At 44.0% G+C, this 12,502-nt stretch overlaps 1 protein-coding gene and 1 non-coding gene across 2 annotated transcripts in view; both read right to left on the reverse strand.

Annotated features, from left to right (window-relative positions):
* The window catches only part of LOC136866625 (uncharacterized), a 293,808-nt gene that overhangs the window by 141,286 nt on the left and 140,020 nt on the right, over positions 1-12,502 (reverse strand). Inside the window, exon 2 of the mRNA XM_068226783.1 lies at positions 2,771-3,180. Within this exon, the coding sequence (XP_068082884.1) occupies positions 2,771-3,180 (410 nt within the window). The remainder of the gene's footprint in view (positions 1-2,770; positions 3,181-12,502) is intronic.
* On the reverse strand, positions 5,568-5,681 carry TRNAL-CAA (transfer RNA leucine (anticodon CAA)). The gene is made up of 2 exons: positions 5,644-5,681; positions 5,568-5,612 (listed from the first exon to the last, which is right to left on the reverse strand). It is a non-coding gene; the product is annotated as a tRNA-Leu (tRNA).

A 12,502-nucleotide genomic window follows, 5' to 3' on the forward strand; every position in this document is an offset into this window, starting at 1 on the left:
GCTCCATGGCTAAATGGTTAGTGTGCTAGCCTTTGGTCACAGGAGTCCCAGGCTCGATTCCCGGCAGGTTCAGGAATTTTAACCATAATTGGTCAATTTCGCTGGCACGGGGGCTGGGCGTATGTGTCATCTTCATCTTCATTTCATCCTCATTACGACGCGCAGGTCGCCTACGGAAGTCAGATCAAAAGATCTGCACCTGGTGAGCCGAACTTGTCCTCAGACGCTCCTGTCACTAAAAGCCAAACGCCAATTCATTCCATTCCTTTTCATGTAAACTACAGACAGTATCTTTCTCACCCTACATGCAACGTGGAAATGTTTCACAGACATTTGAAATGCTTGTTCCTGTTCACTTACCAATTATAATCACAACAAAGAATAAGCCTATCACTTCAAACCAACAATTTATGTCCAGCTGGCCATCATTACAACAATTTTATTGATAATAGCAGTCTTATACTGTACTGTAGTAATTATTTACAGCTAATCATTCATCTTAAATGCTCTATAGAGTACCTACATTATATGGCTGGACAAATACTTAAAGATCACAACACTCGCTTCACTCGCACTAACCAACTACTGTAATTTATATCCTAATGTAATCCCTAAAATAGCCTAACCTAAGTTAACTCAACTTAATAGCGACTGAATTTCTATTTCTGATGGAATCGTGTCTACCAATGGCTTTAATTTTCTTAACCATTATTATTATCATTATTATTATTATTATTATTATTATTATTATTTTATTATTATTATTATTATTATTATTATTAGTATTTGCATGAATATTAGGACTCGGCTAAGAGCCCCGTGGTCGACAACCCACGCTCCCTAGTTAGGAGCGCCTGACGCCCCTTTCAGTCGCCTCTTATGACAGGCAGGGGAGACCGTGGGTGTTGTTCTATTGCCCCACCCACGGGGGGAAATCTATTTTGTGTTGTGACTACGAGGCCCTTAGCTGAGTCTTGACATGGCTTTCACTGTTCTAGCCCATCCGACTTCCCCTGGTCAACACTTGTTCTTTTCCGACCGTGACGGCATTAGCGCATTCGAGGCCTAGGAAGTTTTTCATTTCCACGCACTTTGTGGCCTTCATCTTTCTTTTGCCGATACCTTCATTTTTCGAAGTGTTGGTCCCCTTCCATTTGTTTTCTTTTGATTAGTGTTTATAGAGGATGGTTGTCCAGTTGTAGTTCCCCTTAAAACAATAATCACCACCACCACTTTGTACTATATACCTGCATGGGTTATCAATAAACTAGTTAAGAGTAGCTAAGAACATCACTCTTGTTGCATATGTGCAGAATATTTTTGCCTTAGAACCCAAAGAAATACCACATGAATGGATAACAACAGTTACCATATATAATTTAATGCACTCAACTCAAGAGGCATTCAGTGTTTGTCAACATGCTGGGGTAACCTTTTAGAAACGCATTAGATATCGGAAATTACTTTCTTAATAAAGAAAACGCTGAAGGTAATTTATTACAACCGAAGTTTAGTACTTTAAACACAGTACTTCAAGTTCAGTATTTCATGTCCCGGTAATCATAATATGACACGGGTACTGTGCAGATTTCTATGTTTCTGTCAATAAGATTACGTATTTGACAGATGATATTAATAAGAAACACAGTAAGACCAAATTGTAAGGAAGTAAAAGAGAAGAACATGAGCTTTTCTGTTGATTCTTGTTTCTCAAAAAAGAATTTTAAGCTCTTTTAATTATCTTCCTATGCAAATAGCTGTGAATGTATTCATATCATTTAAGTGTTATACAGTTATATATACAAGACCAGTAGATGCCCAATTAATTTTTTTAATGAAAAACGGTTGGCATTTTGTTTTTATTTCAATGTACGGTACCGAAATCCTCTAAATTCGAATACACTTGCCTTTGGTTACGCTCGCTTAAAGACCCAATATGGCGGCTCCATAAGTAGCATTCGTGACTTGACCTCCCTAGACAGACCTTGTCTGTGGTATGTTTCGGCGTTATCAGACCAGTACAGTTTGCGCTGTTGCGATGTAAAAAGATGACCGCGCCAGTCCCTGTTTGCAGCAAGAAAGAACAGCGTTCCTTAATCCGTTTTTTGTTGTCTAAGGGTGTACCAGGAGCAGAAATCGCACGAGGGTAGGTCGTTACTATCAACTTGCTAGATAGAACGTGGTGGCTTAGGTTGGATTATACCGGGCGAGTTGGCCGTGCGCGTAGAGGCGCGCGGCTGTGAGCTTGCATCCGGGAGATAGTAGGTTCGAATCCCACTATCGGCAGCCCTGAAGATGGTTTTCCGTGGTTTCCCATTTTCACACCAGGCAAATGCTGGGGCTGTACCTTAATTAAGGCCACGGCCGCTTCCTTCCAACTCCTAGGCCTTTCCTATCCCATCGTCGCCATAAGACCTATCTGTGTCGGTGCGACGTAAAGCCCATAGCAAAAAAAAAAAAAGGTTGGATTATTTTATTGTGAACATGTATTTGGGGCTGAACGCCTGTTATGTTCATGAATAAATACAACTTGCTAGATATTTCGATGGTACACATGTTACAAAGTTCATGTTTATTATTAGCGTAATGCCTGAGTAGGAATGTTAAAACTCACTGGCAGAATAGCGAAATTAAATCAATAAAGCATAGCAGAAAGTATACGCAAAACATCAGAAGGTATACTCTACTGAATGAATTAAGCTGAAGGTATACAGTGTATACCCGCGTATACCCTCGACTACAGCCCTGGTAATAGATATACTGTACTTACACCTAAAGACGTCGTAGATGAGAGAGTAGACACGTCGCATATCTTCTTCGTCCTCAAAGCGAACCTTTCTGGGCGGATTGGACAATATGCATGCAGATTTGACTATGTCTTCAATAGTGTGCTTGTAATCTGGGTTTTCTGTCCCGACAGGCACCAAGGGACGTGGTTTCCAGTTTGGCCTTATACCATTGGCGAGCAGCTTGTCATCAGAGGGTACGCCTTGCTTGTTATCTTTCTCTCCGGCAACCCAAAAGCCACGACTAACTCCCCAACAATATTGAGGCAACTTTTTCCAGCGCCCGAATGCTTTAGCATAGTCGATGCTCTCCGACGGGCTCTTCTCTTCTTTATCAAGTTGTTCCTCTGAGGTCGACTGAAGTCCTTCCTCGTCCAGCTCTGGCATCCTGCTTCTGTAAACAGATACAAACGTTTTGTTATCTAACAAGGGAACACCTTGGGTTAGACCGGGCCGATTACCCGGTAGAACGATCAGTTAAACTATCTAGATATATAGCCTATTTATCCACATATATATATAATAAGAGTTTTGTCAGTACATTGATCAACATTTTAAAATAATGTCATTTCTGTATCGGTCATGTCAATAGGAAAGAGGAAATGTCCTTTTGAATTTTCCGTTAGTTCTGTCTGTCTGTCTGTCTGCAGTTTAATGAAAATTGGTACCGGTATGCAAAGTCGGGCTTGAGGCTGTACACTCTAGGCTATAAATAACTGTATTCACGCTGAGTGAAATGGTAGTTTAGGGGTAGGCGTAAAACTGAATTCTCAAATATCTAACTAATCAGTCTACATTGATCTGCATTTAGGGCAGTTGCCCAGGTGGCAGATACCCTACGTGTTGTTTTCCTAGCCTTTTCTTAAATGATTGCAAATAATTCGTAAATTTATTGAACATCGCCCTTGGGAAATTATTCCAATCCTTTACTCCCCTACCTATAAACGAATATTTGCCCAAGTTTGTTCTCTTGAATTCCAACTTCATATTGTGATCTTTCCTACTTTTAAAAACACCACTCAAACTCATTCGTCTACTCACCTCATTCCACGTCATCTCTCCATTGACAGCTCGGAACATAGGCTAACACTTAGTCGAACAGCTCATCTCCTTCCTCCCAAGTCTTCCCAGCCCAAACTTTGCAACATTTTTGTAACGCTACTCTTTTGTCGGAAATCAATAAGAACAAATCGAGCTGCTTTTCTTTAGATTTGTTTCTAGTTCTCGAATCTAGTATTCCTGGTGAGGGTCCCATACACTGGAACCATACTCTTCTTGGGGTGTTACCAGAGACTTATATGCCCCCTCCTTTACATTCTCACTACAACCCCTAAATACCCTCATAACCATGTGCAGGCATCGGTACGCTTTATTTACATTCCCATTTATGTGATTATCCCAATGAAGATCTTGCCCTAGGTACTTACAGTGCTCTCTATAATAAACTATAATAAACTCATCAACGCAGTGCATAATTAAAATTGAGAGGACTTTTCCTATTGGTGATTGGTGAAACTTTCAACCTGACCTCTCCCCCCGCCCCCCTTTTATTATCATACCATTGCCTGCTGTCCATCTCACAACGTTGTCGAGGTCTTCTTGCAGTTGCGCACAATCTTGTAACTTATTTATTACACTATACAAAATAACATCATCCGCAAAAAGCCTTATCTCTGATTCTAATTCTTTACTCATATCATTTATATATACTAGCAGTTTCCCGCTGGCTCCGCCCGCAATGTACAAAGTATGGTGTTGTTCGTTACTATCCTCACGGATGTATTTACAAAGTTTCAAGTTAATGAAATAAAGCACATGATCTGCTGTGGTAATAGAATGTAATATTACGTCAACAAAACACTTGAAAATACATCACGCAAAGAAATTGAATTAAACGCTCCTTGGAACAATACTACAACGTGCCGAACTGTTAAAAAAGTCCTTCAAAGATCTTCGTCATTGAGACAAATGTACCCATAACGTTTCTCAGAATCTACCATTTTAAGTAGTTATCACCTCAAAGAAAGCGCTTGATCCACTGAGTGTTTTTAGACCAATACGAACTGCGTACCTCAATTAGAACGAAAGATATGATTGCCTCAATGAGAAAAAAATGAGACGTTAAATTGAATGTGCACTCATAAAATTCCTCAGAGTCTACCAATTTGAATAGTTAAGAGCTGAAATGGAAAAGCTCGATCCACTGAGTGTTCCCATGGTTAAAATTCCCGACCCAGCCGGTAATCGAACCCGGGACCCCTGTGACCAAAGGCCAGCATGCTAACTACTTAGCCATTGAGCCGTACTCTATTCCCAGTGCGCACCCTGTATTTATTAAATGCATTGTCGTCAAGGGGCCTGAACAACCCTTTCTGAGCGAAGGGGGAGGGGAGAAATTAGTGCGAGAAACAAAAAGCTAATGAACTCAATCTTGGAAGATAAATGATCACGAATACAGGACAAAGTATAAAAAACAAAGTCACTATGCGGTTGGATCAATTACAATATACCGTGCCCCTTCAGAACTTTTCCTAGTCCTATATTTTCCTCGTTCCACTTTTTTGAGAGGTGATGATATTCAAGGATCGATGACAGTGAGCGGCAGTGAACTAGTTCTGAAACACATGACGGATAAATTTGAAATACAGATAAGGTTGCGGAGCAATCATGTTAAGTGTAATTATTATGCAAGAGATGCTCTGTGCCATTCTTCATGCTTGGAATACGGTTAATCCAGCAAGGCGAAAGCACCATGAGTGTGAAGCATACTTCAAAAATTTATGTCAGAAGTGGGATTCGAACCCACGCCCTCAGAGAGGACCAGAATTCACGACCTGCGTAGCAGGCAAGGTTTATCCTTGGGTCTGGCGTCTTAGACCGCTCGGCCATCCTGACGTACACCAGGATACTCTACAGTAAAGTATATAACTCAAGAGAGAGAGAGAGAGAGAGAGAGAGAGAGAGAGAGAGAGAGAGAGAGAGAGAGAGAGAGAGGGAGGGAGGGAGAGAGAGAGTTATTGCATCCATCCTTCATCTTCTGTACGATAGCAGATTCTCCTTCGGAAAACAAAACTTGTACAGGAGTCGTGCTGTTTACTCTTGCCTGTGTGTAGAAATAACTTCCTCTTTTCCGTCTGTAAACACATACCGTACAGTAGATGCATGTCTCTAACACTTCGAATGCTTTACTGCGTTTTGTACGAGTACGGTAAAGCACTAATGAAATAAAAATATGAGTATGCTGTAGATTGTCCGCCTCTGTAGTGTAGTGGTTAGTGTGAAAAAAATGGCGTATGGCTTTTAGTGCCGGGAGTGTCCGAGGACAAGTTCGGTTCGCCAGATGCAGGTCTTGTGATTTGACATCCGTAGGCGACCTGCACGTCGTGATGAGGGTGAAATGATGATGAAGACGACACATACACCCAGTCTCCGTGCCAGCGAAATTAACCAACTATAGTTAAAAATCCCCGACCCTGCCGAGAATCGAGCCGGGGACTCTGGTGACCAAAGGCCAGCACGCTAACCATTTAGCCATGGAGCCGGACGTGGTTAGTGTGATAAGCTGACAACCCCAGAGGCCCGGGTTCGATTCCCAGCTCTACCACGAAATTTGAATCGTGGTACGAGGGCTGGAACGGGGTCACTCAGCCTCGGGAGGTCAACTGAGTAGAGGGGGGTTCGATTCCCACCTCAGCCATCCTGGAAGTGGTTTTTCGTGGTTTCCCACTTCTCCTCCAGGCAAATGCCGGGATTGTACCTAACTTAAAGGCCATGGCCGCTCCCTTCCAATCTTCCCATCCCCCCGCAAGGACCCTGTTCAGCATAGCAGGCGAAGGCCGCCTGGGCGAGGTACTGGTCATCCTCCTCAGTTGTATCCACAGACCCGAAGTCTTAAGCTCCAGGACACTGCCCTTGAGTCCGAGGGAAAACCGACCCTGGAGGATAAACAGATAAGGAAGTAGAAGTATGCTGTAGATTACACCATTGACCATTGATAGTCGTGAGTTCGAATCTGGGTGCTTGAAACTGAGATCACCAGCAATAATCGAAAGGACATGTGACGAGTTGTTTAATATAGTATCTAACTCTGCCATATGCAAAGGTGCACGGGGAGGTAAATGTCTGTCTGTTAGGTCATCAGCCCAGAGGCTGGTTGGATCCTCAAATAGCACCACCAAAGGCTATGCAGTTATAGGAAAACCACAAAAACCAATGGCAGTACCAACATGAGGCGTACTAGGCAAGATGAGGACTGAGGTAGTTTGCCATTGCTTTCCTCACTGGGCCAGGCACTGCTATTGTAGCACAACTGACCCTATGAGCAACAGCTTTCATGACACTCAGACGCACTGGTTGTACTCTGAATGCCATTAATCAGCACCACCCATACCCCGGGGGCTTCCACATTGTCACAGCCATTGATGAGACTGGGACTTCGGTGGAAGCTACACTTTGCTCTGGCCTATGCCAGGAGGTAAATAGGCCACGAAAAGGCGATAGCGATAATTGTCATATCCAACCTCGACACCGAGGGACTCAATAACACCATGAGAGAGTGGGTCAATCACGTGGTAAGTTTTTCTTAATCAGTCCAGCCACACCCCCGTGCTCATAGTATAATCTTTTGCGACAGATGGTATAGTTCTTAGTTTTGAATATCATATGTGGTTTTAGCCATGTCTCTTCTAGCAGCAAGATGTAAATATTGTGGTCAGAAATATAAGCCATAAGCTAATGCCTCTGGCCGGCAACACTTTAACAATTCCACGCATTGACTGTCCATTGTCAGAGAGCAGGAATTTCACAATAGGGCTCAGAGACATACAGAATAGCTGCATTTATCAGTACCATATTTTTTCTATTGTTGTTTGACAACTATGGATTATGATAGCAGTGACTTTCAAAATAGGCAAGAGCCTGGTGAAGTTAATTTTCCTGCAGAGGTCCAAGATGTCACCCATGCCCGACAGATCGGATACGAGTGAAGCCTGTGCTGGTGGAGCAGGGTTCGAAGCTGGTGCGGGGACGAGGGCGCCTCTCGTGGCCTGCGCGAAAAGAAGTTGGGATCAGCTTCGTTTGCGACCGGTAGACTCCTCTTGTTATGCGATTTGAGGTATTCACTGACGTGCTTCTGCTACATAATGGAAAGAAAGAATGGTATCCTCTCGAGGAGGCGGGATGCTCGCTCCAACAATTAACGCATTTGGTGGGCGCCTCTGCCAAATGGTTTTCCCCACACTTTAGATACCTCAAAGGCATTTGCAATAATTGGCCTGTGACCCCACCTCTGGTACCGATAACATTGTGCGGGGCCCACATGGCCACGGTAGGCCCCAATACTCACCATCCACCCACAGAGGTAATGGAGAGAGTAAATACACTGACTGACAGAGCAAATGCAACACCAAGAAGGAGTGGTTCGAAAGGGATGAAAGTTGGGGAAAAAAACAGAGACGGCACGGACGAATAATTGATGTTTATTTCAAACCGATATGCAGGTTACACAATGCGCACGGCATCGACTCAGTAGGATATAGGACCACCGCAAGCGGCGATGCACGCAGAAACACGTCGAGGTACAGAGTCAATAAGAGTGCGGATGGTGTCCTGAGGGATGGTTCTCCATTCTCTGTCAACCATTTGCCACAGTTGGTCGTCCGTACGAGGCTGGGGCAGAGTTTGCAAACGGCGTCCAATGAGATCCCACACTTGTTCGATTGGTGAGAGATCCGGAGAGTACGCTGGCCACGGAAGCATCTGTACACCTCGTAGAGCCTGTTGGGAGATGCGAGCAGTGTGTGGGCGGGCATTATCCTGCTGAAACAGAGCATTGGGCAGTCCCTGAAGGTACGGGAGTGCCACCGGCCGCAGCACATGCTGCACGTAGCGGTGGGCATTTAACGTGCCTTGAATACGCACTAGAGGTGACGTGGAATCATACGCAATAGCGCCCCAAACCATGATGCCGCGTTGTCTAGCGGTAGGGCGCTCCACAGTTACTGCCGGATTTGACCTTTCTCCACGCCGACGCCACACTCGTCTGCGGTGACTATCACTGACAGAACAGAAGCGTGACTCATCGGAGAACACGACGTTCCGCCATTCCCTCATCCAAGTCGCTCTAGCCCGGCACGATGCCAGGCGTGCACGTCTATGCTGTGGAGTCAATGGTAGTCTTCTGAGCGGACGCCGGGAGTGCAGGCCTCCTTCAACCAATCGACGGGAAATTGTTCTGGTCGATATTGGAACAGCCAGGGTGTCTTGCACATGCTGAAGAATGGCGGTTGACGTGGCGTGCGGGGCTGCCACCGCTTGGCGGCGGATGCGCCGATCCTCGCGTGCTGACGTCACTCGGGCTGCGCCTGGACCCCTCGCACGTGCCACATGTCCCTGCGCCAACCATCTTCGCCACAGGCGCTGCACCGTGGACACATCCCTATGGGTATCGGCTGCGATTTGACGAAGCGACCAACCTGCCCTTTTCAGCCCGATCACCATACCCCTCGTAAAGTCGTCTGTCTGCTGGAAATGCCTCCGTTGACGGCGGCCTGGCATTCTTAGCTATACACGTGTCCTGTGGCACACGACAACATGTTCTACAATGACTGTCGGCTGAGAAATCACGGTACGAAGTGGGCCATTCGCCAACGCCGTGTCCCATTTATCGTTCGCCACGTGCGCAGCACAGCGGCGCATTTCACATCATGAGCATACCTCAGTGACGTCAGTCTACCCTGCAATTGGCATAAAGTTCTGACCACTCCTTCTTGGTGTTGCATTTGCTCTGTCAGTCAGTGTATTATTGGTAAATTCAGCGTTCAGGAGGGTAATGCTCTGACATACCCTGGCCACCTCTGTCTTTAACTGGTTCGCTTTACGGACGAACTGCTTGCCCTCTGTTATTTATGTGTACTCGTTGACTTCGGTATAATGGCCGACCCATTGAGATTATTTATTGTACACGCAAACTTAGCCAAATGAGATCATAGATGTCGCCTTTGTCATCCTGTGACTTTACGACGTTTGTTCCCGATCTTGTCTATCTAGTTTTTTCCATGGCTCTTCTTCTAAGCTTTTTAACTTGGTCAAATAGCTTAATATGATAATAGTGGAAACTCCAGCGAGAAACTGGCGACACCGCTTCTGCGTGCCATCTAGCGGTGCGAGAGGCTAACTACTCTTGCTACTGCTGTCAGCTGTGTACGCCAGAAGTGAATTATTTGTACTTCAGATAGTTTTGTGCTTGTTATGTATCACGATTTTGGAAATGGCAGGAAGAGGAGTTATTTGTTTTGTGTATGGGTGTTTTCATTACAGAAGACAAAGTGATCGCAAGCCGTTTTGCAGATTTCCTAACAACAAAGTGCTGTGAGTATAGGCCTACCTGTTAATGTTTACGTGCCGGTATTTTTTTCTATTTATGAGAACATACTTTCTTTAAAATATTGCTATGATTAAACCTATGAATTTAATCGATTTTTAGGTGTACTCAGTGGGTGAAGAGCAGAAGGACAGATTTAGATGAAAGGTATGAGGGTATGTTTAGCCACCAGGGTCCTCAGCCATTCTGTAGCTTCTGGAATGCTAGTTCATGTGTCATTCAATTCTTTGCAATCAAGTGCTGCAAACACTGCAGAGTTTATAGAAATGTGTGATATTTTGTCTGATATTTTTAATTCTTACAGGAGACCCTTAAACAATGACTCAGGGCATATGGAAAAGCTGGATGAAATTTATGATTGTCTAAAACAACTCAAAAGTTTTGAATAACCGCAAAGGCAACCCTCTCTGTATTCAGGGTTGAATAGACAATATTTCTGCACTGAAACTATTGTGGTCTGAATTATATAGTGATTATGGTTTTGATTATTTGATAACAAGGAGGCTCACACAGAACTGCATTGAAAACATTTTTTCCATCATCAGAGCAAGAGGAGGTAACAATGTAACTCCAGATGCAACAAAATTTCGCAGTGCCATAAGGAGTGTTATGATAAATCAATTGATCTGTGCTTCTGATGACAGCAATTGTGAATCTGATGTTGCAGACTTTCTACTGACTCATAATGATGTGATGAAGTGCAAGTGCAAGTCACTCGACAGTGTGAGTTAAGTGATCAGGTAACTGATTATGACTATGATATAATATAGGAAAAATGCAGACAATTATGTCATGGGCTGGGCATGTAGCAAATTTCTCCATGCTGTCATCTTATGATAATGATAGCCGCCTCTGTGGTGTAGTGGTTAGCGTGATTAGCTGCCACCCTCGGAGGTCCGGGTTCGAAATTTGAAAAGTGGTACGAGGGCTGGAACGGGGTCCACTCAGCCTCGGGAGGTCAACTGAGCAGAGGTGGGTTCAATTCCCACCTCAGCCATCCTCGAAGTGGTTTTCCGTGGTTTCCCACTTCACCTCCAGGCGAATGCCGGGATGGTACCTAACTTAAGGCCACGGCCGCTTCCTTCCAATCTTCCCATCCCCCTACAAGGCCCCTGTTCACCATAGCAGGTGAGGCCGCCTGGGCGAGGTACTGGTCATACTCCCCAGTTGTATCCCCCGACCACGAGTCTGAAGCTCCAGGACACTGCCCTTGAGGCGGTAGGGGTGGGTTCCCTCGCTGAGTCCGAGGGAAAACCGAACCTGGAGGGTAAACAGATGATGATGATGATGATGATGATGATTATAGCATGGGAAACTTGCACATAGAAATGAAAAAGTATGACAATTCTAAAATTATGTTTCCGAATATTTTTTGGGGAAAGTTAGATGCTAAAATATCAAGAACATTTGAAGATAGTTTCTTTTTGGTTTTTGTTAGAAAGCAAAGATGAGATTAGAAGAAAATTAAATGACAGGTTTTTGTCATTGAATGAATGTAGTGTAGGCTTATGTAACAGCTGTGTAAAATTACTGACTGACAAGTATTTCAAAGTCCTTAAAAGGTATATGTGAATATAACCTATGATTCAACAGTGAAATATATTATTGCCTGTAAAAATACCAAGTTTAAAAAGATATTGCATGTGTGATTTGCTCTTGAAGACTGTAGGCCCTAGTCATAACATGACGATCTAATGTTTTAATTTGATAATACATTTGTTTTATTCTTATCACTGGTTCATTCAGATCAACATCCACCTCTTTCCTTCCCTATATTATGTTACAAGAACGACGCAAACGTCTTAAAATCAGTATTTCGTTGGGTTGGAAGTCGAAATGTGTAGTGTTTGAATGGCGCGTTATGTTAGTGTTCCCTGCGAGCCGCTAGATGGCAGCACTACGTGCTGTCGCCGCTGCTCTGCGTGCTAAGTGAGGAGAGTTTCCGCTAGTATCATATTAAGCTATTTGTAGGGATGGGCTGCGAACGGAATCGCGAAGAGTCGAGACTGCTACCTCTGGAACCGACACTCTCGACTCCAGTGTCGGCTCCACTGATGCACTAACGCCATCTAACAAGTATTGTCGGAACTGCTTGGAATTATAGTTCCACGTTCGTCTCTTGGTAACTTGTGATACGATGAATACAAGATGATTTTATTATCCAGCAAACATTAAATATTGTTTCGGGATTTTATCATCGTTGGTGTTGATGTTGTAGGTCTATTTTGGTGACGATGATGATAAAGATGAAGATAATAGCAGTGGTAATAATAATCTTACAGTATACGTTTACATAATCGCCAATATTATCTTCAGTGAGTTCAGCCCTGCGGTG

Source organism: Anabrus simplex, chromosome 3, assembly GCF_040414725.1.
Source record: "Anabrus simplex isolate iqAnaSimp1 chromosome 3, ASM4041472v1, whole genome shotgun sequence".
Taxonomy (NCBI): Eukaryota; Metazoa; Arthropoda; class Insecta; order Orthoptera; family Tettigoniidae; genus Anabrus; species Anabrus simplex.